The sequence below is a fragment of the Podarcis tiliguerta genome, assembly GCF_965153285.1.
Source record: "Podarcis tiliguerta genome assembly, chromosome: 1".
Classification (NCBI taxonomy): Eukaryota; Metazoa; Chordata; class Lepidosauria; order Squamata; family Lacertidae; genus Podarcis; species Podarcis tiliguerta.
In genome coordinates this window covers 104,931,623-104,956,447 of record NC_139534.1, presented here as the reverse complement: position 1 = coordinate 104,956,447, position 24,825 = coordinate 104,931,623, and the positions used below count along the sequence as shown (strand labels likewise).

The 24,825-nt window shown below is 45.6% G+C and overlaps 3 protein-coding genes and 1 long non-coding RNA gene across 14 annotated transcripts in view; 2 read left to right on the top strand and 2 right to left on the bottom strand.

Moving 5' to 3' along the window:
• TTLL5 (tubulin tyrosine ligase like 5) overlaps window positions 1-971 on the bottom strand; it is a 110,352-nt gene extending 109,381 nt beyond the window's left edge. For 8 of the 9 annotated variants that reach the window (XR_014512871.1, XM_083447690.1, XM_083447694.1 and 5 more), the window contains exon 1: window positions 648-816. The gene's annotated coding sequence lies outside the window, so the exon portion shown is untranslated. Of the gene's footprint in view, window positions 1-647 lie in introns of all 9 variants that reach the window. The other variant, XM_083447696.1, reaches the window with a different exon arrangement.
• The window catches only part of LOC310681474, a 360,526-nt gene extending 350,570 nt beyond the window's left edge, over window positions 1-9,956 (top strand). The window contains exon 2 of the long non-coding RNA XR_014513334.1: window positions 9,437-9,956. This is a non-coding gene — a long non-coding RNA (uncharacterized lncRNA). The remainder of the gene's footprint in view (window positions 1-9,436) is intronic.
• On the top strand, window positions 1,072-9,956 carry ERG28 (ergosterol biosynthesis 28 homolog). The gene is made up of 5 exons (XM_083448938.1): window positions 1,072-1,196; window positions 2,011-2,167; window positions 4,286-4,376; window positions 7,741-7,859; window positions 8,137-9,956. Exons 2-5 carry the CDS (start codon window positions 2,035-2,037, stop codon window positions 8,214-8,216), a joined length of 423 nt encoding a protein of 140 aa, XP_083305064.1. The 5' UTR covers window positions 1,072-1,196; window positions 2,011-2,034; the 3' UTR covers window positions 8,217-9,956.
• Window positions 7,111-24,825, bottom strand: part of FLVCR2 (FLVCR choline and putative heme transporter 2) — a 60,036-nt gene continuing 42,321 nt past the window's right edge. The window contains exons 6-12 of one of the 3 annotated variants that reach the window (XM_083448421.1): window positions 23,828-23,938; window positions 23,044-23,149; window positions 22,635-22,746; window positions 21,704-21,759; window positions 19,486-19,579; window positions 13,838-14,918; window positions 12,414-13,463 (exon numbers count right to left, since the gene is read on the bottom strand). In XM_083448421.1, the coding sequence (XP_083304547.1) occupies window positions 19,499-19,579; window positions 21,704-21,759; window positions 22,635-22,746; window positions 23,044-23,149; window positions 23,828-23,938 (466 nt within the window). In that variant the 3' untranslated portion in view covers window positions 12,414-13,463; window positions 13,838-14,918; window positions 19,486-19,498. Of the gene's footprint in view, window positions 7,231-12,413; window positions 13,464-13,837; window positions 14,919-19,485; window positions 19,580-21,703; window positions 21,760-22,634; window positions 22,747-23,043; window positions 23,150-23,827; window positions 23,939-24,825 lie in introns of those variants that run through there. The other 2 variants (XM_083448422.1, XM_083448423.1) reach the window with 2 other exon arrangements.

The following is a 24,825-nucleotide window of genomic DNA, read 5'->3' as shown; positions in this document are numbered from 1 at the left end:
TATCAACTTTTTATTCGGTTCACACTCTCCTACTGTGACTTTGGGGGCTCTTTTCCTGGCAGCCCGAGGCAAGCTTTCCTACAGCCCCTTCCTCAAAATGAAACTCAAATCCCTCCCAACACACACGACAGTGGGATAACGTCCCTCCGCAACCCAAAACAGCGGAGTTTGTTCAAAATACGATGTTTAATTTTAATCAGGCAGCCCTAGGGATTGAGGTGCAGGGACACCGAGGGGGGGAGGGGGGAGACACTGCAAGTGGGTAGCGACGTCTCTCAGCCCCATGGCACACACTGTTCCCACAGGACGCATTTCCCCCACAAACGGGGTCTGTAGGGGGTTGGGGGGTGAAAGTGTGAGGGGAAAGTGGGTCCTGCACGTGGCCCTCAGGAATCACCACTGGGAACTCCGCGAACTTTGCTGCTCAGGCCGCCCTGGCCTGGCCCTCTATTTAGGCAAAAGGGAGCTGTTGGGGCGAGAGGCGCCCCTCGCCCTCGGTTCCAAGGCAGGTCCCCCCCCCCCCCCACTGCTCGGTCCTTCCTGTCGAGCGGGGGAGAAGACGCTGCCGCCGCCCAAGCACAACCCGCCTGCCTAAGCAAGCTCTGCAGCTGCCAGCGCCGTCACTGCCGGCTCCCCCAGCGCCCTACCTGCTGCTTCATCTCCCTTCGGGCCCGGTAGCCGCTTCTCCCGCCGGCGCTTCTCCTGTTACTACAACAACCAACAGGCAACCGTTCCCTCCCTCGCCCAAGACGCGTCTGCGCAAGCGCCGGCTCTCGGCTCCCGCTCGGGTTCCTTCCTCGAGCGCGTGCGCACAAAGGAACACTCGCCCGTTCTTTCGAACCTCTGCCTCTGCTAAGATGGCGTCTTGCAAGATTCCCTCTGTTAAAAAAAAAAAAGAAAGAAAGAAAATGAACCGAGGAGGCCGTAGCGCCGTCGGGTTCTTCTAACCACGCCTTTGATGAAAACGTCACAGCGCCTCAGAAGGGTTCCACGCGTGTGATTGGCGCAGTCGCTTACCCTTCCATGTGGCGCGGAGGAGAGGTCTAGCTATGGGCGTAGCGGCCAATCAGGGGAAGGCAAGCTCCAACAGTGCGCTAATCGTTGCGTAGAGTGCGGGGAGGCGGGACTGGTGATTGCTGCTGCTGCTGCTGCTCTGGCTTGAGGGAGGGTGGAGAGCTGCTGCGGCTGAGGACCAGGTAAGGCGATGTAGGGTGTCCATTGATGGGTGGGGTTGCATTTTGAGGTTAGAGGATAACGAAGAGGCGCGATGTGGATGCGGGTAGGTTTGGAGGTTAAGCGAGCAGGTGGCATTGCAGCGTGGGAACGGAATTTGGGCGAGCTGAGGGCATTCCTAAATATGGCAAACGTTGTAGGTACAAACGTTGGTCCCTTCAGTGGGAGAGGGGCGAGAATGGTTAATGCTAGGGCCAACTACAAGGCTGCAAAGAAGCGAGTTAGCTTTTAAATGCAATCGTCTAAACTGGATATAGCTATATAGGCACAAAGCTAAGCATCTTAATAGGAAAACCAACTGTGCCTCGTGCTCCCTTTTCCCCCCTTGGGCAGCCAGCTATCTCTGCTATAGATTAAATTAGGATTTTGAACATAAAATGATTTCTCAAGGCTGATCCTCTCTCCAATAGCCAATCCTAAACGTATTTACTGTGAAATAAGCCCCGCCGTGTCCATTGTGGTTTAACCCCAAGGCAGCATACAGCTGATCAAAGTAAAGACAGCTAGCTACCAGTCCTCTCTGGAAGAAAGGCCAGTGGCTTTGTGGACGATGCATGTGAGATTTCCATCTTTGTAAATTATTATGGAATGCTATCGTATAGCACAGATTGGATGAAGGGGAATGATAAAATAAGCTTATGGGCCTTGCTGTCATTCTTATGAAGCCCCTTTACACTACTTTAAGAGGAAAGGTTACAGACATAGTTAAAGGAGGGTGACTGAATTATGATGCATGGAAGCATTGTGAATTCTGGATTCTGTCTTTGTTCCCATTAGCAGATTGTCTTTTGACACTTCAAGATGAGCCGTTTCCTGAATGTACTCCGTAGCTGGCTAGTTATGGTGTCCATTATTGCCATGGGGAACACAGTGCAAAGCTTCAGAGATCACAGTTTCCTCTCTGAGAAACTATACACTGGCAAACCAAGCCTCGGTAAGATGCACAGGTTGTCATTTTTGCACTCAAGAAATGCTGGAACCTTAATCCTGGGTTATCTTGCCTGAGCTCTGAAATTCTTTCTTCAGGTTTCAAAATAACCCACCTTCTGCTTACTTAAACTTCTAGAGGTGGCTAGTGCTATTTTTGCTTGAACAGTGACAGCTTGAAGGCTGCTAAACGTGTTACAAATTTAGGTGAAACACTTTGTGTACTTTTGGTATACCAAAACCTCAATGATGTGTAAAAAAAGAGGCTTGTATTTGTTTCACTATTTGTACATGAAATGGAGAGCAGGGGCCCATTATAGCTTTCTGGAGTATGTGTATATGGTGAAGTAAATATAAGACCACATAGTTGCAAATGTGTCAGACAGTCCTTAGGAACATAGGGTGCAGCTTTATACCAAATTGATCCATTGGTTCACCTATCCTGATTGATTTACTCTTACTGGCAGTGGTTCTTCTGGGTTGAAGACTTAGGAATTTTCCACCCCTACTTGGAGATGCCGGGGATTGAACCTGAGACCTTTTGCATACTATGCATGTGCTCTGCCATTGAGTTAAAGCCCTTTCCATTAATCTCCCTTTCACCCGTAGTGATATTCTGTCACCTCATAATGCATTATCGCAGAAGATAGTGCAGTTCCATATCCACATTGGAGTGGTCTCAAGCATTTACTGCAGTACTAAAACAAGCATTTTCCATGGGTCCTTATGGACTTATTTGCACAGTTCCACATGTCCTTTGATTCAACAATCAGCCAATCCACTATATTTCTCCATCTAAGAAATACAATCACAGACAATTATACTCACAGTATAAGAATAGTCTAGCAAATCCTGCCATATTATGAGCTTTGGGCATTTCCAGATATTATGGTCCATCTGAAAAGACTGTGCTGCTGGCACTCAACCACCCAGATGACATCATCCCAGCAAAAGTTCCCATTGCAGACAATCACTGATGAACAGCATTCAAGCCACTAACCAGAATTGTTAGGTATCTAACAAGGTATCTCTTGGCCCAGCAAGTGCAGATATTATGGATGTCTTTTTATGCAGAATAGACCTTATGATAAAGGCATAGGCACCTATTGAAGCACTGCCTGGCACATTATTAAGCTCTTCCACACCATTTTGAATTCACTGCCACCTTTTCTAGATTTTTGTCCCCTTCAAAGTTATACATGCATTCTTGTCCAATGCTGAATAGCTCGTCTACATTTTTTAAGACTAGTCCTTCCATCCCAAACACAACCATGTACCCTTATGTGTAGAGACAGGGGTCTTCTGGCTTCAGCTAAAGTACCAGTAAACCAAACTTCAAGTAAATGAGTAGTTTTAATTAACTGCCAGTAGCATTTTCCCTGCTCCCTTGTGTATTGATAGTAGCATTACCCCATCATTTGGAAAGACCTTGACCCCTACAACGCTTTCCAACTCCATTAGTCTTGAGTCCTATCCATACCTACTGCTTAGCTTTGCCTAGACTGGGAGAGTATCAGAAAAGATAGTTGCCCCCCGCCCGTATATTCGTAAAAATGTATGGTTGTTATGCTGCAGTTCATGTGGCTGCCTTTGTCAACTCCACCAAGATGGCAGGCAGGTGGACAACTTGGTGGCAGGCAGCCTCGGCAAGCTGCTTAAAGGGGAGGATGTGCTTCACAGAGCGATTTTGCAAACCACTTTGGAAAGCGCTTCCCAAATGGTCGTCCCCCTCCCACCAGTAACCATGGCTGCAATAAGGCTTAATGGAGAAGGGCAGGTGCTTCACAGATTGGTTTGTTAAACTGCTTGGTGAAGTGCCTGCTTCGTTGTTAAACAGGTTTCCTTGGCCACTTGCCTGCCATCACGTTGGAGTTTGCCAAACTGCTCTGCAAAGCCCCTGACCCCTCCTTTAAAAGATGGTGTGGGCTGGCAGGAGCAATGGGCAGAGGGGCTTGGGCTGAACTGTGGAGGGGGCTGTGAGGGGATGGGTAAGGGGTCAGCGAGCATAAAGGGAGGTTGGTCATGTGTAAAGGGCGGAGGGGTGGACAAAGGGATCAGTGGGTTAGTGAGTGGAGCAAGCGGGGCGACAGACCCTAGTAATTCTATATTTGTTATCTCTACACAGTAAACGGCCTCCAGGCTCGGACCTTTGGCATTTGGACCTTACTCTCCTCTGTAATTCGCTGCTACTGTGCCATTGATATCCGCAACAAGACGTATGTACAATAAATGCTAAAGGGGGGCATTGTCTTACCCCAATCATGTACACACTTGGGTGCCACAGTAACACTTTTCTATTCCCCTATAGCTGGGGTTGGTAACCTGTGGCCCTCCAAGTGTTGTTGGACTCCACCTCCCATCAGACCCAGCCAGCATGGCCATTGGTCAGGGAAGATGGGAGTTGTAGTCCAACACTTATCTGGAGGGCAATGGTTTATTTATTCATTGGTTTTTATACCACCTTTTTCCAAGTCGCTAGAGTAAAGGTAAAGGTACCCCTGCCCGTTTGGGCCAGTCTTGCCAGACTCTAGGGTTGTGCGCCCATCTCACTTAAGAGGCCGGGGGCCAGCGCTGTCCGAAGACACTTCCGGGTCACGTGGCCAGCATGACAAGCTGCATCTGGCAAGCCAGCGCAGCACACGGAACGCCGTTTACCTTCCCGCTGGTAAGCGGTCCCTATTTATCTACTTGCACCCGAAGGTACTTTCGAACTGCTAGGTTGGCAGGTGCTGGGACCGAACGACGGGAGCGCACCCCGCCACGGGGATTCGAACCGCCGACCTTTCGATCGGCAAGCCCTAGGCGCTGAGGCTTTAACCCACAGCGCCACCCGCGTCCCTAAGTCGCTAGAGCCAATTTACAATTTTACACATCTTATACCAGCAAATTAAAATAAAACCCTCCCCATGCCCTTCTTTTTCCTTCACACATGGCTGATGGTGTTGGTTATATGAGAGGAGGGAATAATCTGGCTGGCGCAGACCCTCATGGTGTCACTGCCTGACTCCCTCCCGGTTATCCTAAACTCTTTTATCAAGCAGCTTGTACAGTTGAGGCAACAACTGTTATTTTCTTGAAATGCTTCATTCGCACAGGCATGAAGGAAAGACTGTTTAGCATAATACTGATGCAAGATCAAAATGTAGGTAGTTATTCTACAGCATGTGTTTGATTAGAGGTCTGGAATCAAAAGTGGAAACACTCTAGGTATTCGCCCTATCTTTTGGTGATATTTGGATAGCTCGCAAGTACACTTTCAGTCATCTTCTGTTGGAAGTTGTTTTTGGAACTTCTATTCCATTCATATATTTTGTGTCAGGGATTTCCAAGAAAGCCATATGCATGAATGGGCTGAGCTTATGTTTCTATTTGGCTTGACTTCAGCATTCGCTTGGCACTGTGTGTGCTCAGAGACCTAGTTTGCTTGTCTGAGAGGTCAGGAGAGCCTCTGCGGGAGGCTTAAGATGGGACAACAGTCTACTGTCTTGGTCTTGAACTGTCAGTGGAAGGCTTCCTGTGATAAAAATAACAAACTGTTAAAGGAGCAGTTGATGGATAAATGCAAAGAGCTTTTGAAGCTGGTAACCTTTTTATAAAAGAAAAGCAGGTGGTAGCATTTGAGGTCTGGTTGGATAGTTGCTTGGAGAAATTTATAAAAATAGCAAGTTGGGCATATGGGACCTCTATAAGGAAGCACAGCTCTGAGTTCACCCACAATAGCTTTCAGTCCTCTGCAATAGACTGCCTGCTCCTGATCTTGACATATTTAAAAATATACCCCCACAAACCCTTTCCCTTGTTGCTTGCATTTTCATCACTCTTTCATCTGCATTGACAGGATTCCCTTCCTTTCCTTTCCTACTCCACTGGCAGATGAAGCAAAGTGACAGTGAAGCACACTTACCAGAAAGTTAAATTGTACTGAAATCATTAAGACTGACATGTTTATAAGCATCAGGATGAAGACCATTCTTCCTCCTTTCTCCCCTTGCCCTCCATCATCCCATTCCTGGTTAAAGCACCCTCAGTTACATGAAACTGGCCATTTACACAATTTGCAGTTTAATTTTAGTTGCACGATCTGCTTTATTTATTGCATTTCTAGATCAGCCTTTCCTCCACAGAGCTCAAGCTCGCATACACATTTCTCTCCTCCACATTTTATCCTCAAAACAACCCCATGAGGAAGATTAGGCTGAAAGATTGTGAGTGGCCCAAGGTTACCCATCATGGCTTGAGTTGGAGTTTCAACCTTGATCACCTAGGACTAGAAAGCAAATGCCATACAGTATATAAACATATCAGGGTTTTCGTTTCTATTTCATATATTTATTTAAAATCACCATGATTGAAATAATACATTTGCAAACACAATTTAAATGTCACTTATTTACAGAGAAAGATGTGGACTTGAAAGCACAGATTAAGTTTCACAGGGCAAGGTTTTTGGATTGCAATTCCTTTTTAAACTGCCAGTGCTGCAAACATACTTAAAGTAAAATGTAGCCATTTCGTCCTCATTCATTAGTAATACTTCCATGGCTTCAAAGCACTATGCTGTCCCCATTACCCTCTGTGCAAGCATAACTGATCAGAGTTTAGCCGAGGAGTCCGTTCCAGAGATGCAAGCCAGTTCACCCTCCTTCCACTCTGTTGGCTCGACAGGAATAATGTGTGAAAAGCCACAGTAGCTCTCTTTTTTTTTATCATCGAAGTTGGCAGCTTCATCTCCCATTTCCCAGAGTGGCAAGGAACTGCATGCTGAGAGGGAGCTATTTGTACTGTGTCATTCGACAAGGTGAGGTGTACTTTTAAAGGAGAACGGGCACTCGGTCTGTTTGCTTCCCCAGAGTTACGCAGCAAGTCTGAAACCTGTCCCCAGTTCTTTTCCAATTGTGATGTCAATTTAGCCCTGATAATAAGAGGGATTTAGATAATGTTGTTGCAATGCTGTTTGGTGGGATGTACTTCTGGGAAGACATATAGGGTTGTGCTGTATGTGTAGGTTTTCAACATTTTGGTGGTAAATCGAAGGTCACTTCAAACCTGGTTATTCTCGAAGTCACTATACTTTTAAAATAAAAAAATCCCAGTTGATTTTTATCCATCTTGCTTTAACCAAAGCAATGCCAACTACCACAACTTGATACACCCCTTACCATCCATGCTGTTAATCAGCCTGGGGAAGGCTATATATCCCATGTGGTGACTAGTGGGTGGAAGATGGACTGAACCAGCTCATCTGAATTGCCATTTGAGCAACGAAGGAGGCTCTCTGTCATTTCCAAGAAATGCAGAAGCCAGTCTAGCATGTAGCTGTATTACCAGATAGCCAGTGTGGTGCTTTCCAGATGTTCCTAGACTCCAACTTCTATTATCCCTGACCACTGGCCATGCTGGTGGGGACTCATGGGACTTGGAGTCCAACAGCATTTTGAAGGCATCATCATATTGGCATAGTGCAAAAACTGAGTGTGTTTGCTTTGTGTGTTTTTTGTCTTAACTCCTTGACTCTTAGTTTCTTTGTCGGCATCTCTCTGTGGCCTGCAATAATTCTCATGTTTTTGTTCTCTCCGGCAGCCTCTATAACATCACACTTTTGACCTTCTTCCTTGCCCTCGGCCACTTCCTCTCTGAAGTGTTTATTTATGGCACAGCAGCTGCAACAATCGGTGTCTTGGCACCCCTAATGGTGGCAAGTAAGTAGAGCCCATTCTTTGGTGCCTGGTGCTTGGCTTGTTAAAACTGTAGCCTGCTTTTCCCCTGAAAAGATCACAAACTTACCCTCACGCTTTCCCTGCAGTGGGTTGGTTGGACAGGCTAAGTGACAGTGATATGGCCAAAGCCAGCAAGTAAGCTTCATAACCGAACAGAGCTGAAATGGGGGTTTTAGTAACCAAATGCAACTAGCGCCTCCTAAAGATGTAGAAGGGGTAGCAATGTCCTTTGCTCCTTCTCATTTTCCATCTGTCTCAGGTTTCTCCATCCTAGGTATGCTGATTGGGCTGCAGTATCTTGAAGTAGAAGCAACATCGCAGCTCAAGAAACGGAACTGAAGTTACGGATCCCTTATCAGCCTCCCAGCCATCTTCCAGTGTCTACTACCACATTGCCTCCTTGACTTTCCCTCCTCATCCCGTACCCTGCAAGTGGTCAGATCGTTCTTGGGACTTCAGTCATCCTTTCTTTTGTTTGCAGTTGCTTTTGATCTGAACAGGCAGTACTTGACCTGCGACCAGTGGCAGACGCGGAGCCCTGAAGAGCTGTTCTAAACTGGGCGTGGGTTTCCCTGGTGGAGGGCGCCTTCCTGCATTGCAGGGGGTTGGACTAGATGACCCTTGGGGATCCCTTCCAACTCTATGATTCTTAAAGCATCCTCCGTTCTGGTGGTGGGAAGGGAAGAGAGGGCTATAGATATCTTGCCCCCATCACCTTTGCAGGGGAGGGAAAATGCAGTGCTGCCCAAAATCCAGTGGAGACTGGTATTGTGGGAAGAGGCCAGACCAAAGTCATCATGTGTGTTTGTCCTTAAGCATGGTTTTTCAATAAACAGGCAAAAATTGTGCAGAACTGCAGCTTCTTTTTATCTGGTAGGGAAAAGGAGAGATATCAGATTTTCTGTCTGTCTGTTTATTTGTCTGCCTGTCTGTCTCACTCCTTAGCAAGAGGTAACATGACTTTTTGTACTCTTCATTTTAGGTTCTGGGGAATCTGTTTTGGCAATTTCCCCTTTAACAGAACAGGCTGTCGTTCTAGATAATGTCTCCCTATTCCCCTTACCTGTCCTCTCATTCCTTCCTAAGGTAGCTGTGTACTTCCTTCAAGTCTCCATTTGGCACGCTAAATTCAAGCGTAAGCAGGCGACTTCTGTATAGTACTGTTCTTGACTGGCTTATGAGAAGAGCTAGACCAAACCTCAGGCTTGGAAAAGAAGCTTGGCATAGCAAGCTAGTTTAAAAAAAAAAATACTATTGCATAGTTTTGGGGTGATAGAAGTAGGAGCCATGTAGAACAGAGGACTTGAAGAGACAAGTAGAGAGATTGGATTCTCACTGCTGCTACAAAAACAAACAAAAAAGGCCAGGTCACCTCCTCCTAAAATGTTGTCTTATTAACTGGAATGCCTGCTGCTGAAGTCACAAAGATGAGGACACATATGCCTTTCTTTACTAGAGTACAGCATATATGTGGAGAGAGTGCTGTTGTGCCCAAATCCTGCTTGTGGGTTTCCCACGGGCAACTGGTTGGCCACTGTGAGAACAGGATGCTGGACTAGATCCAGCAGGCTCTTCTTTACGTTCTTATAGGTTTGTTATAGGTTAGTCCTGGGCCGGCCCAACCTAGAGACAAACTAGGCAATGGCCCGGAGTGCCAAAATTCCAGGAGCATCTGCCTCAGCTATGCAAATGCCTTGGAGAGACACTTGTGAAAGAGATGCCCAGAGGCAGCTGACCCCTTCACAGGCTGAGTGATATCCCCTGCATTCTAGGTATCTTAGGATGGTGAGATACTAACCTATTAAATCAAAGGGTCAGGCTGCCCGTTTTCATTTTGGTGCTGAACAGATCTTTGTAAGTTAAGTTGTCCTTTCAATCGGGGTGGTGAATGAATGCTAAAGGGTTGATTTCCCCCTTTTTAAAGTGCATGCTAACAGGTGAAATTGGGATTCTGATCTTGTTGGTAATGGTGCTCAGTATTTAGTCCAGCTGCTCAGTATTTAGTCCAGCTGAAGTAATTTGCAATGCAAATAAGTATACTAAGCTACTGAATCTGAAAATAAAAATTGGAAAATAGTAGTGCTGGTCTTAATCATTTAATGTGCTACTCTTGGGCTGTTCAGCATACGGTGGAACATAAGGAAGGCGGGATTTTAGCTCTCCCAAGGCAGTGCATCTGACTTAAGGTAAAGGTAAAGGGACCCCTGACCATTAGGTCCAGTCGTGGCCGACTCTGGGGTTGCGGTGCTCATCTCGCTTTATTGGCTGAGGGAGCTGGCGTACAGCTTCCGGGTCATGTGGCCAGCATGACTAAGCCGCTTCTGGCGAACCAGAGCACCTCACGGAAACACCATTTACCTTCCCGCTGGAGCGGTACTTATTTATCTACTTGCACTTTGACGTGCTTTCGAACTGCTAGGTTGGCAGGAGCAGGGACTAAGCAACAGGAGCTCAGGGGATTCAAACCGCTGACCTTCTGATCGGCAAGCCCTAGGCTCTGTGGTTTAACCCACAGCGCCACCCGCGTCCCAATGCATCTGACTTACTTACGGAATATTGTAACACAGAATGGGGGTCATTTCCCTCAGCATCTTTTGAGGCTGCACAGCTCTTGGAAAGTTGCATTTCAGGTAGCCCAACTTGGAGCAAAGCTAAAAGTACTGCTAAACATGCTGCTAGAAGATGACGGTACACTGAATTCATATTACACCAAACTCTAAGCATACGCAACATTGCACTGTATGTGTTTCATTGCACAGAAAAGGGACTAACTAAAAAAAACCCTGGAAGGTGCATCAAGTATACATAGTGCTCCCAAAGTTCATAGGTGAACATCTGAGAATGTCTGTGAGCCAACCAAGCAACAGCAGCAGCAAGAAAAAAAGCCAGAACAAACGTAGACAATACCGTTGAAGGTCACAGAGAGGCAGGATGGAGCTAGAAATCAGCTGTAGCGTACAGAATTCGGATCCTTAACTGAGGCATCTGGCTTGGGTGGTATTTGTTTCTAAAAATCTTTTATGAAAACAGACGAAAGGGATTTGGCTTCTTGCCAGGTATAGCTACCTTTGAACTGCATCAGCTCACTGGATCAGGCATCCATTTATAGCTAAGTAAACAAGGCATTTGGTGTCAGCCCAAGCATGAAGGATGCTATCAGAACATTGCTGTATCCTAACTGTTTGAACTTAAAAGACTAGCGCAGGCATTCGCAGACTGTGCCAGAGCACTAGTTGTTTAAAAGACTCTGAACCCAAAGCACCCACTCACAGAGGAGCACCCCCCCCCATGTTACTTTCTCCCAACACCCAAAATAATAGACACAATAATGGCGTTAGAAAGGGCAGTAATCAGAAACTGTTCAGTGAATATTTTAACATCTCAGACACCGTTACTGGCCTTAAAGGATCATTTGTAAACAAATGTTGAAGGAAGACTCCAGCGTGAAACCAATTAATTGTAATTTAGCGAGTTGTTAACATTTATCACTTGTGTGGCTTGAAGCAAGTTAGTGGGTTTGTAGCCCGCTAATTTCAAGTGCTAATTACCTGACCAATAACAGCATCTTTGTGTTATCATCGATACTGTTCTGTGAATAATCACTGTAATTATTTACCTAAGTTCAAGTTTCAACACATTAGGTTTTTTTTTACATTTCATTTCCCTCTGACCTCAGTGTTCCTCTAGTGACATACCCTTAGAATTAAGTTCAGTTTGTTTTGAGTAACAGAACTGAAAAAGAACTAAAAATCTACTTCTGGTTACCCAGAAAGTTACCCAGTATAATTGCGGAAGGTGGGGGTAGGGGAGAGATTTTGGTGCTACTATCAACAATAGGGAGTTGGAAATCCATTCCAATCTACCACAGACCACTCAGAGACCTATCAGTAGATACAGATCTATCTACTGCCCCCTGACCTTGTTGCACCACAGATTTATTCAAAAAGGGGTGCACTAGTGACTTTCTTGCAATTTGCTTCTAACATTCACCTTTCCGAGCTTGCAAAAAGTGATGAGCAAAGCAATCGAGTGAATTAGCTTCATGGGTCACTTGGGTTGTTGGCCAATAAGACAGAAAAGATAAGAGCAGCATGGGGGGCGGGGTTTGCATGGGCTTGGAGAGTTAATGCTTCACCATAAAAAAATAAAAATGCTGCATGTGTAAGAACCTGCCAGTCCCAGAACCTACCTCTTCAGATAGGCTATAGCACTAGACAGATTTCCCTGGATAAGGAAATGGAAGCAGTATATCCAAAGAGAGTGTGTAGGCCTGAATGAGGAGAATACAAAGCCAGGTGTTGGATCTATGGTTCCCTACCTCCAATTAATGTGAAAGCCTCAGTGCTAACTTCCCCTGTTTCTATGAAAAATGGCCATACATTGCCTGGATATGAATAGCTAGACCTCAAACAAAGAAGTTAGCAGATACAACTTACCTCCATCAAGCTACAAGTTTAGTACCATTCAGTGAGAAGAGGAAATACAAAGTTGTGGACAATCCCTGAGATCCCAGAGATAGAGAAGAGGGTGAGTAGATCAGTTTCATCACATTTATTTTATTTGTATCCAACCCTTCAAGGAGCTCCATGATATGCTCTTCCCTGTTTTATCCTCACAACTACAACCCTGAGAGGTAGATTGGACTTAACAGAGAATGGAGGACCCAAGGTCATGAATTAGGCTTCATGACCAAGCAGAGATTTCAACCTGGGTCTGCCTTGGCTCTCCCAGATGAGTTTGGGGGCCTTGTTGTGAATGAGATTAAATTGTAAGGATACTTGTCCAATTCAGAAGTGCTATGGGGGCGGGGAGCAGAGTGTTGTGCATTTGTTCTAAAACCATCAAATGCTCATTGGTTTTAGAACAGTATTTGAGGTAGCACTATGTAGCTAATGTACACAAAAATACATTTTTTATAGTTACACAGTGCTTTCCAAATAATAGCAGGACACATCCTAGTCAAAGCGCTCATAAACCAAGCCCAAATTCCCAATACATTGGCAACAGATACTATAGAACACAATCTGAAACTAAGAGTTGTACAGGTATTTGGTAGAACTTGATGCCTTCAAAATGAAGGGAAATTGCACTCTAATTTGAAAACGGCACTTCTCGGTCTCAGATGATCGTGGTATGCATGGGGTGGGGGATTTCTGTATGGTTCAACTCATAACCATTTCAAAATACACAAGGTTCATCTTCTGTCCATAAATTAAACTGCACTTTTCCTCTCCTGATCAAAGGTGAATTTCCATGAAATATATCTGGTTAAAAAATTTCCATAAACCACAAAGCTAGCCACTGCATACTGTGATTGCTTCCAACACTGGCCCGTTTCTCTGAAACAGCCATCCTTAACAAATTTGGCAATTTGTTGCCAAATTGTTGCATTTCCAGTGTTTCCTGTGTTGTCGTCCTGTGTTTTTTCCGGACCTGTTTTATGACATTTTTCCTGCCTCTTGTAATAAAACGCAATTGCAGTTACTGCTTGTCCTGTGTGTGCTGGCAAAACATTATCAAAGCTTTTAAGTCTTCCTACGCCTTTGATTCAAGTTTCCTCAAAGTTTAATTGCTTCTTGTCCAGCACTGCTGGGACAGTTAAAGGTAAACGTACCCCTGCCTGTACGGGCCAGTCTTGACAGACTCTAGGGTTGTGCGCCCATCTCACTCAAGAGGCCAGGGGCCAGCGCTGTCCGGAGACACTTCCGGGTCACGTGGCCAGTGTGACACCGCTGCTCTGGTGAGCCAGAGCCGCACACAGAAACGCCGTTTACCTTCCCGCTAGTAAGCGGTCCCTATTTATCTACTTGCACCCGGGAGTGCTTTCGAACTGCTAGGTTGGCAGGCGCTGGGACCGAACGACGGGAGCGCACCCTGCCGCGGGGATTCGAACCGCCGACCTTTCGATCGGCAAGCCCTAGGCGTTGAGGCTTTTACCCACAGCGCCACCCGCGTCCCACTTGCTGGGACAATTAGTGATACGTTATACTTTTTGGTTAGCTTATGTTCAGGGGCTTTAGTTACTGCTTTCCTTACATTGTTTTTTTCTCTTTCTTTGAAAACAGTGTTATTTCATTATAGAAGAATAGAATGATACAAGGAAACCAGTAATTAAATTTATGCACCCCTCCTCCAGGAAGAGTCAACTTTTAATTAACATTGTAGGGGCTTTTTACTGAATAGGACTTACTTGTGAATAAATATTACAGAGGTCTATTTGGAACTTCTGTTTTATTGCTGCTTCCAGTCAGTTTGTGGAAAAGCAGTCCCTCAAATAATACTAAAAAGCTGTAGTGTGGAAGCAACCTATGACAGGCTGTCCTTTTCAAATATTCTTTAAAAACTATTTTCCCCATAACATTTCTGGAGTATTGCCATCATTTGGGTAATAAGAAAGCATTCTCATTTTAAAACTACCGTCTGTTACTTAAAAAGAATCTTCTCGGGGCTTGATTTACTAAAATATAGTCTACCAACAGGAAGTTTTGAAGGGTAGAAAGCTTCCCGGTGAGGTTTTTCCCCAGTGGCAAATCATGAGTTGCGCTTCAGTTTGGGCTGCTCACAGAGCAAGTGCTTTCTTGTTCTCCCTGAGGAGCAAGGATCTTCCTCTGGATCCATTTCATATCCCATTCAGTAGGTCTGCTGGACACATAACAGGATTAACAAATGGTCGCTCTCAATCCATGCAATGGAAGAAACGCTGAATTCAGTGATTTGGCTGCAATGGCCAAGACAAGCTATCTTCCGCTGAGCAACTGCTGCCTTTGGTCCCTTGGCAGAAAGGGCACCAGGACATGCCACCAGGTCAGAGGAGCTGGCTCAGGTGAGGGTGATTCAAGTCCTGTGCATTCCTTTCCAGCAGCAGCTTCCTAGATTGTCCTCAGATGCTGGGCGACACCAAGTGTAGTGGGAGGTACAGATGTCAGAGACGACAATGGAGGTTAGTGGTGGCGCCAGCTGGTCCTCAATCTCCCACCATTAGAATTTTGATTCCTCATACAGCGGCACAGTACTGGTTTGAGGCACTTTTCCCAATGTCTTCTGAAAGTCAGAGAGAGAGAGAAGGGGCACAGTTAGGGGGTGGTCAAAGGCATCAGACAGCAGGAACCCACTACCAGGACCAAGGTTGCAGATTCGATCCCTGTTTGGGACAGCTACATATTCCTGCATTGCTAGATGATCCTCAGGGTCCCTTCCAACTCTACAATTCCATGATTCTATGAATATATGCTCCTGAGAAGCATTGCTGCTCTTGTTTTGGGTCCAAATATCTCGAGAGGAAAGGAGAGATCCCAAAGAAGGACAAGTACATTCCATTTTCTCTTACCAACGTTGCCTAATCCGTAAAGGTAAAGGTACCCCTGCCCGTACGGGCCAGTCGTGTCCGACTCTAGGGTTGCGCGCTCATCTCGCTTAAGAGGCCGGGAGCCGGCGCTGTCCGAAGACACTTCCGGGTCACGTGGCCAGCGTGACGAAGCTGCAGCTGGTGAGCCAGCACCAGCGCCGCACACGGAAACGCCGTTTACCTTCCCGCTAGAAAGCGGTACCTATTTATCTACTTGCACTTAGGGGTGCTTTCGAACTGCTAGGTGGGCAGGAGCTGGGACCGAACGACGGGAGCTCACCCCGCCGCGGGGATTCGAACCGCCGACCTTACGATCAGCAGGTCCTAGGCACTGAGGTTTTACCCACAGCGCCACCCGCGTCCCATCCTTACCCTTACAATAAGCCTAATCCTTATTGCTGCTCAAAAAAAGGTTACAAAGCAAAGTTAGGAAGAAAGAATTCACCCTTAGCTATGAAAAGTGAATTTCATAGGGGAGAATAGTGCTTGGGAGAGCTCTGCTTTCCAGAGTGATGGGAGTATCAATCCCCAGAATTGCCCTTCAGCACTACCATTTGTGATGCTAAGTCTACTCATTGCCTTAATCAAAACAGCACAATCCCAGGTACAATGTACCCCATCTGAGAAGGCAAGGGCTGATGGGAATTGTAGTCCAGAACAGCTGGAGGGCATCAGGTTTCTGAAGGCTGCAATGATACATTTGCACCAGGAATGCCCTTCAAGTCGTATCTGTATCCACGCTAAAGGAACTAATACTTCTAATTCATGTAACAAGTATTTAAAAATCCTGGATGGATCTGCAGAGAAGGAAGTGGTGCAGGAAATTTAGCCAATTACAAGCTACAAACTCTTGCCTTGTTTCTGTCTCCTGACCACGCACGCCATCTGCCTCATCAATTCCACACATTAAAAGGGGTCTGGCACCTCTCCACAAGGAAGCTTGCTGGTGGCTAATGAAGTTATCATAACAGTAAGGGCATATGCGCATACAAAGTGGGTAGAAATACATGGAAACTATTTAACTGTCATGACCCAAAGAATCCTTGGAATTGTGGTAATTCTTTGTTAGAGGAGAATGGTTAGGCAATGTGATGTCCCTCCAGATGTTGCGCCAGCTACCACTGTCACTGGCTAGCAGTGATAGGAGTTGGAATCCAAGAAGCATTTGGAAGGCACCACATTGGCTACCCCTGTTAGATTCTCCCCACTGCCTTCACCAAACAGTGAAATTCCAATATTTCCCGGGGAGAAGGAATGAGTCTGTTGTGCTCTAAGAGTACTGTTGACCCAGGTCCCACAGAACAGAGAATGATGGTGGTAGATCATTCATCAGGACTTGGCAGAGAGCAAAGTCAAACGTGCTTGCTACCTGTGATCAACTTGCCTTCCATAGTTAATCTTCAGGAAACTGATGCCACATAGGACACAGCAGTTTCTCTGTGTGGGATAAACCTATCCACAAAGAGTGGAGTCTTTCAAAACGACACAAGCCTTTACATTCTTCCGAGACAAGTGAATATTTGCAGTTGCCTGGAGAGGCAAATAAATGACAACTAGACCAGCCATTCGCTGAAGGTTACTGATCCTTTCGTGGAGGGAATGGTTATGTATGCAAGGCTGCCTCTCTATTTTCACCAAACAATAATTATGGCTCAGTCATACAAGTTTCCAATAGCAAGCCAGTGAACATTGTTAGAAGTGAGGTACAATAAGGTTCACAGACCCTCCAAGTGTCCCTATTTTCCAGGGACGTCCCTGATTTAGAGAAGCCATCCTGGTTTCTGATTTGTCCCATTTTTCCTTAGGATGTCTCTATTTTCATTGGATAAATATTAGAGGGTATAGAGTTATCCAACCCCTGAGCCATCTGAAGGCAATCCTATATAGAGAAGTGGGTTTTTTTAAATGTTTTATTACGTTTTTATATATGTTGGAAGCTGCCCAGAGTGGCTGGGGAAGCCCAGTAAGATGTGTAGGGTATAAATAGTAAATGGGTTAGCAGCAGGGAGGCGAGGGAGATGTGGGGTGGCAGGGTGCCCAAATGGGGGGGGGGTGTTGATCGTCAGAATATGGCAACCCTAATCCGGTGATCTATATCAGACTTCCCCAACCTGCCCTCTTCTCCCCACCCCCCCAAAAAAGATACTAAACAATTGTGCACAGTCTGTTGCAAAGATTAGAACAGAACAGACCATGCTTAGCTGAGCAGAAGTAAAACAAAAATCCCCATCTGCCTCACAAGTCAGGGCCTACAGACCTTTGCATTCCTTTATCACATGCTGGTGGAACTGGTCAGCTGTGCCAGAATATACTGCACAAAATGGCAGTAGATAAATAGCCACCAGATAGGAACCTGCTTCTAGGTGTTTATGCTCAGGCCCAAGGCTCAAAATGCTAACACACTCGTAAAGCTTGGCTGATAGTGCAATTGTCCCAATGATTACTTGGTACGGATTTAAAGCCATTTGGTACGGAGGAAACATTGCCTAAAGGGTCCATCTGTGCTAGAAGAAGCAGGGAAGGCCCTGTCATTCATCTGCCTGATGGGAGGGAAGGAGTCCAGCTGCAGGGCCTTAATGAAGGTTGGGGAAACCTGGAGGATATTAAAAGCCTCAGAGAGAACTCCAGAGAACATCCTGGGATAACTCGGCCTTTAAGTGAGGGCCTGCCATACAAAGAAGGCCTTAGCTCTTACTCCTACGCCATCTTCAGGCTCTTCATGAGTACCATTGAGTAGACTCATAAGAGGGCGGCATAGAGGCATTCTAGGTTTACTTTGCCACGTTTCTCCACAGGAAGGCCCCTGGAGTCCGGGACTTAAGCGTGCCAAAGCTAACAGCACAGAAGCCAGGCACCCCAAGGAAGAAGGCCAACAGGAGGGTTGTACTTATTGTTGATAGTAACCTGGGACATGGTGGAAGATGGCCTGTGAAACAGAAAGCTATCCTTTTGCGCTTCCACCACCACCTGAGACACTTCACCCTGCCTCATTGCTGGGCCAGCTCTGCTCTCTTCGACAGCCTTCCAGGGGGCACATGCCAGAGGTTGGCAAGGCAACTCTTATCTTCCTATAGTAGGCCACACTCCAGCCACACAAATGTTAAGAGGTTTCTGCACACACATCTCCTCCCTCCAGGTAAGCAAGAGGCCTTGTTACACCTGAAGGTATGCCAGCCAAGCAGAAGAACTGGAGATGGTGCGGAATAGGTCCAGTGAGGGGTGTAGCCAATGAGGTGATGTGGCCTGGAAAAAGCCCCAAGTGCTGGATACCAAATGGGAGTTGGGGAACGATAAGCAGAAATGCATTCATACATTTCCGATCTTGCATCTTGTTTGGTCCTGATTTACCATTACTAATGTCAGGTATGGTGCCTGTGTATTGAGTCAGCAATATACCTGAAGGATTTCAGAGTCTTTGAAACAATCAAAACATCATTCCAATCATTCCATCCTGCAAGTAATGGATCAGGCACAATAATGGCTTAAGACAGCCGGTATGTAAACATGTTACATTTTGCAAGCAGCAACGCTAAAAGTCGTGATAGTGCAGCATGTTTTCATCTCAGGATGTACTTTGCACATGAATGGCACCTTGAAAGATGCATCAATGTTCACATATCAATTGCTCGCTACTCTACAGTGAGCTTGCACATATATATAACCCCCACAAATGCCATGGATAGATTTTTAAAATAATCTAGCACTTTCTTGCAGCCAGCCCCCTCCCCACCATGTTTTTACCCGTTCTTGTTTTGACTGCTTCAGAATTCAGCCCAGCATTAAGAAATTCATTACTGCATCCACTGATTGCCTCTTCACCAACAAACTTGAGAATGGTGAGCAATAAATATGTGAGCACACATTTTCAACAAGGGGAAGGTAAGGTTTAAGGAAAGATAGATAGTCAGATGAAGCATATTCAAGCATGTACTTAGCGGCGACATGAAGGTCTCTTCAGGAAAAAGCGTAGAATTAACATTGCAAAGCAAAGTGCTTTGAGAATTGCAATAGTTATTTTACACAAAAAGGCACCAATCCAGTGGCTGTTCTAACGGGAGGACCCAACATTCCCTTTGCCAATTGGTTGGTGGGTGATCAAATTTGCATCATAAGCCGAATCCAGCATGCTGGATCCAGTGAGTGTGCTTTTCCCCACACCAAGCCCTTTCTCAGCACATTTTGGCCCTGCAACATGCCATTGGTTTGGTGCCAGTGCCATCTCACAGAAAGAGTTGTATAAGCAGGTTAGTATGATTCTCCTACCTTAGTCTGAGAATTACTGATCAGGGATGGGAAATGATGGGATTAAGGTACAATGTCCATAATTCATTATCTGACAGTTACTGCCCTGGAGTCTCTGTAACAACAGCCATATGTCACAATCCCAAAGAGGGGCAGAATTAAAAACAAAAACAGGAGGCAAAGCAGACAGACAGACAGACAGACAGACAGACAGGGAATCGTGATGGAATAAGCTGGTGAAACTCCGCAGAACTGAAAGCGAGTGAGACTTTTGATCACTAAAAATTCCACAGAATGTTTAGCTTTATAAGCCCTGTACTCATTCCAAGGCAGCAGGAGATCTGATTAACCTAATCCCTGAAGAATTATGTAGTCTCAATGTTAAATAAATTCATTTATTTTAGCTTGCTTCTCTTCTGCCAAGATGTTTCACTTTAACTAAGGAGGCTCCAAATGTTCACATTAGCATTTTGGGGTCTAAAAGTTATATATTCATGTGGAGCAATGTGTCCCCCTTAAAATAAAATAAAAACCAGTTGTGCATTTCTCACTTATGCTTGTGATTCTTCTCAAAACCACTGTGCTCCACCTCTCTGTCGTTCCTTCAGCACCATGTTTTTCCTCCTCTTTTACAGCGTTATCCCTAGCAATCAGGGATCATGCAGCAAACATGATGGTGCTACAATGCTGTGTCATTAATCAAATTTGGTACTATCAGAACATCACTGGAAAGTAAACAAAGGCAATTCTGAAATATGTGTTAGTGTTTTACATTGTTTGTAGGTCATTTTATTATTGTTAGCCACCCTGGGCTCCCTTTGGAAAGAAAGAATAAATGAATTCAAAGTGAAAACAATGCTTTCCACATCACATTACCTTTCCACATTACCCTGGGCAAAGGAACACATCAATAGCCTGAGCAGGTGCCACAGAGAGAGGAGCACTGATACCATTGCTGCCTGGGCTGCTGCCAAGCAATACATGCTATAGCACAGGTGTGGGGAACCTCTGGCCCTCCAGATGTTGCTGAACTATCATTCCCATCATCACTGGTCATTGGACATGTTTGCTGGGGCTGATGGGAGCTGTAATTCAGCAATATTTGGAAAGTAAATTTCCCCCCACTACTGTTGCAGTCACTCCTTCTCCTGGTAAGACAGCGATGACACATTTTTGAGAGACCCTCCAAAGAAAAACAAAAATCAGGATAACAATGTGAATTAAAGGAAACTCTCTTTTGGCTTAGTCCTATTTGTAACTCCACAATTCAGAATCCAAGACCAGAATCTTCATTATATATTGCAGAAGAGAATCCTTCATTTATCCAATTCAGCATGACCTGATTCAGAGTTAGAATTGCCTCCCCCCCCCCCCCCGGTAGAGATTCTGTCCCTTTTAACAACTGCGTAACAGGCAAGTCTTTCCTATCCTGTATCCCAGGAAAAGGTTCAGTTGCTGAATTCTTGCCTGCCACACCTCTGTCTAGAGCACAGGCCCACCCATCGGACAGTGTGCCCAGTGACACCTTTACACTGTGATCACCATCACACCCACCCTCTATCTTGTTGCAGACTGTCCCATGGATTGCATAAGCCCATCTAGACCCCAAAGGGCTCTTACTATGTTCTCAGAAACAATTATCAGGGATGCTGGGAGTTGCAGTTCAGCAACATCTGGTTCCCTAGTCCTAAATGAATCTAAGATCAGCCAGAGCAGCTCTCTGCTGGAGCCTCCATCATCCCTCCCAATCTGCTCTGGAGGGTCTGCCAACACTCATTGGGTTTGGGGAACCCTCCATGGCACATTTTGGGGCACATAGTGGGCAGGTAGGAGAGTAGTTTCAGTGTGCATAAGTGAAGTCTATTGTGCGAGTAGGACATCACCCCTGGATATTACCCATGATCTTTCACCTTTCTTTAAGCAGCTGTATTTGCATTTACTTAAGGTTACAAAGAGCCTAACACTGGTCTGGCTAGTGCACCAGATGTATGCCCTCAAACAGAGAGATTGCCAGCATGTCTCTCTCAGTACTCGCAGCTGGTCCCAGGCACATGCCACACTTTCTCCTGGAGGAGAATCCAACAGCATTCAACCGTTAACAACCCAAACCTGGCACAGCTGAGGCAGCAACAATACTCCCTCAAGCTGGCACAGTTATTCATCACGATAATAGCAAAGGAGACTCACAGGTGGGGACGGTTGGCCATAAGCTACCAGCATAAATAGATGATTTACTCACAGTCTGTTCATCGCGCAGGTTGGCCTGCTGTCTCCGGAGATCTGCTTTGATGAAAGCTGGGGCATTGGAGGAAGAGAAAACAGAGTCAGGAAGTCACTGTGTGTTGACCACAAGCAGCTCTTCACAGAGCAATGGAGCTCAAGGCAGGGCAACGTGAAGAACATGGCTTACGACTCAGAAAGCACAACTGAAGTAGGGAACAGGGTCTGTCCTCTCCAAGGTGGAAAATAAATTATTTTTAAATCTTAGAATCTATTCCACTTCTTAGAATCTTAGAATCTATTCCACTTCTTAAATCTACTCCACTTCTTAGCCACCCAAACAGGTCCCCAAGGCAGCTTCCAGATTAAAAGCACAATAACACAATAAAATACAACAGGATATTAATTCAATTATTAAAACAGCAGCATGGAAGGACACAAAACAACTGGGTTGGCATAAATAGGGCTATTGGAGAAAGAGGATTTTCTTTGCATTTTAATGAGAAAGGTACCTAATGCTCACTTCCTGAACGTACATGCAAACTGAAGCACAGCTATTTTACTTGCAAAATTGTGTATGTGAGTCAAAACTGCATACAAAAAAATGTGTTTGTTAGGAGAAATTTTAACTCAAAGACATCTCAGCCTTTTGGCTAAGAAATCATCCTCTATTTTTTAAGACACTTATGAATTATCATGAGGATCAAAAAATAATAATAATAACAAAATGCTGCAGAAATGTGGAGAACTGAGTTTAAGACTGAAAGAGAAAATAACTGGAAGAACCAAATTTGACAGATTTGCCATCCCTAGGTTAAAAATAACCAATCAAGTGATTCAATGTTGCAGCCCTACCTTAAAAGTCAGTACTTTAAACTGGGGTAGCAATACAAGAGTTGTAGGAAGCAGGACCTGAAAAAGGTTTGACAATGATTGGACAGTGTAGTTACCAGTTATAACAGTGCCGACAAACAGGAAGCTGCAGAGGAAGAGGTTTCCTGCTTGAGTTCCAAAATGTTCAAAGATCTGTGCTTGGCTAATGGTGAAAATTATTCCAAATATCTGAAATAAGATAAAAAAGGAGTTACAAAGAAGAAACTGAAGGAAGCTACTGCAGCATAGTCTGGCCACACCGCTACGCCTAACACACTGGCAAAGCTAAGCAGGGTCCAGTATGGTTTCAAACTGGATGGGAAACCATGTGTTGAGATTTCTGCATTGGAAAGTGTTCAGGGTCCCTTCCAACTCTACAATTCTATGATACCACCTTGAAGAGCTGGATTCATCAACAGAATTCCTGTGCAACAGCAAAGCCAAGCTAAGAAGTGAGTCTGCTATATTTTCGATGCATGCACTCACCTGTGCAGCTACATTAAGGAGGCCCGATGACGTCCCTTCCGATTCTGGGTATGTCAGTTCTGCCGCAAATTCAAAGCCCAGTGGTAGGTACCCAGTCATGAAGAAACTGCCAGGAAAGATTGGCAGGGAGGAAAGCATCAGCAGCTGCAACGTTTGGGCCATGCAGATTCAAAGTGAGGGTGCTTCTCCAAGCCCCACTTCAGTCTCCAAGGCATAACCCTATTTCCTTCCCCATGGCCAGGAGCAGCTGGTGGTGCAGAGCAGGATGGCATAGCTTACCTTGCTTCCTATTAGTTACTGCTGGTAGCCAAGAGGGGAGGGCGTGAGGCTGCAGGGAAGTCAGTGCAGTGCAGACACAGCAGCAGAAGTGTCTGATTGGCCGTGCGGCAGCACCTGCACTACACTAACCTCCCAGACACCTTGCCACTCTCCCTCTTGGTTTACTGTCAGCAACCTCCACATTGGGAAGCCAGGTCAACAGCAGCACCCCACCCCACCAGCAGCTGTTGCCCATTGCATTTCATTTGACCATGCTCTGCAATGCAAGCTGTTCATGGTCAGCAGAGACATGAAAGGATATGATGGCTGCTATGCATATCCCAGAGTTCTCACTTTGCCTGAGTATCCATTGTTTGTGGTACTTTCTTACTCTTCACTCCACTGGAGAGAGAAAGAAGAGGCATCTTCATCTCCATGTCAGAGGCAGCCGCCAAAAGCCTTCAGAGGGAAACTCCTTCAAAGAAGAGAAAATTCACCCTGGGTGTGAGAGGAGAAGCAAACTTACCCCAGCACACCTGCTGTCACAAAGACCACCCAGATATGGCCTAGGTCCAGAGTAAACGTGAAAACCACCATGCCCACAAATGACATGATGTAAACCAACAGAGTTGTCTGCCTGTAACAAACAAAACCACAATCAGAATTAAGCTACTGCTCTTACACTGTATTCAATGTTTTTAAATTCGGATTTCATTACATTTAACTAAAATCAAGTTCTATTGGGGGGGGGGGGCCAATAAAAAATCAAATTAATCTGACAGCCTGACAATATTAATCTTTGCATGCAAGAAAGTTGCAGGGGCTCCTCAACCTACAGCCAGGCCATCAAATGTCTCCTGATAGCAACAGGCCAAAGGAGGTCATGCAATCAGACCTAGAACTCGTGGACATCCAAGGAAGCTTAGTGTTGAAAGATTCAGGATGGCTAAAATAAAGTACAGTCGTACCTTGGTTGTCGAACACCCTGGAGCTTCAACATTTTGGCTCCCGAACGATCAAAACCCAGAAGTGACTGTTCTGGTTTTTTAACATTCTTTTGGAAGCCAAACGTCCAATGGGGCTTCCACAGCTTCCGATTGGCTGCAGGAGCTTCCTGCAGCCAATCAGAAGCCGTGATATGGAAGTCGAACGCTTTGGAAGTCGAACTGATTCCGTTCAACAACCAAGGTACGACTGTACTTAATTCACACAACGTGTAGTTAAACTATGGGACTCGATGGGCAAATAGCCTGATCCAGCAGGCTGTTCTTAAGTTCTTAGCTATAGAAAGTGGCAGGCCAGTCCCACCTAATTAGGCAGAGTGAAGTGGCCGCCTCAGGTGTCAGGTAATAGCACCAAGTTGTTGGAACACAGTTCTGTGTGGTGTGCACAACCTGCTTCACACCTCCTAGGCTACCTTGCTGCCCTCAGTTTCAGTGGAGGAGGGTGTCTCATCACTAGGGCTGAAGTAAAATTCAAGCACCGGAGCATTTTGTGTCTGTACATGGAATGGAGGAGATACGC

Bases quoted from the DNA above. Each gene is read 5' to 3' on its own strand.
- ERG28 (XM_083448938.1), top strand. From the start codon at position 2,035: ATGAGCCGTTTCCTGAATGTACTCCGTAGCTGGCTAGTTATGGTGTCC. The intron at 2,168-4,285 runs GTAAGATGCACA...ATCTCTACACAG, and splicing joins CACTGGCAAACCAAGCCTCG to TAAACGGCCTCCAGGCTCGG. The intron at 4,377-7,740 runs GTATGTACAATA...TCTCTCCGGCAG, and splicing joins ATTGATATCCGCAACAAGAC to CCTCTATAACATCACACTTT.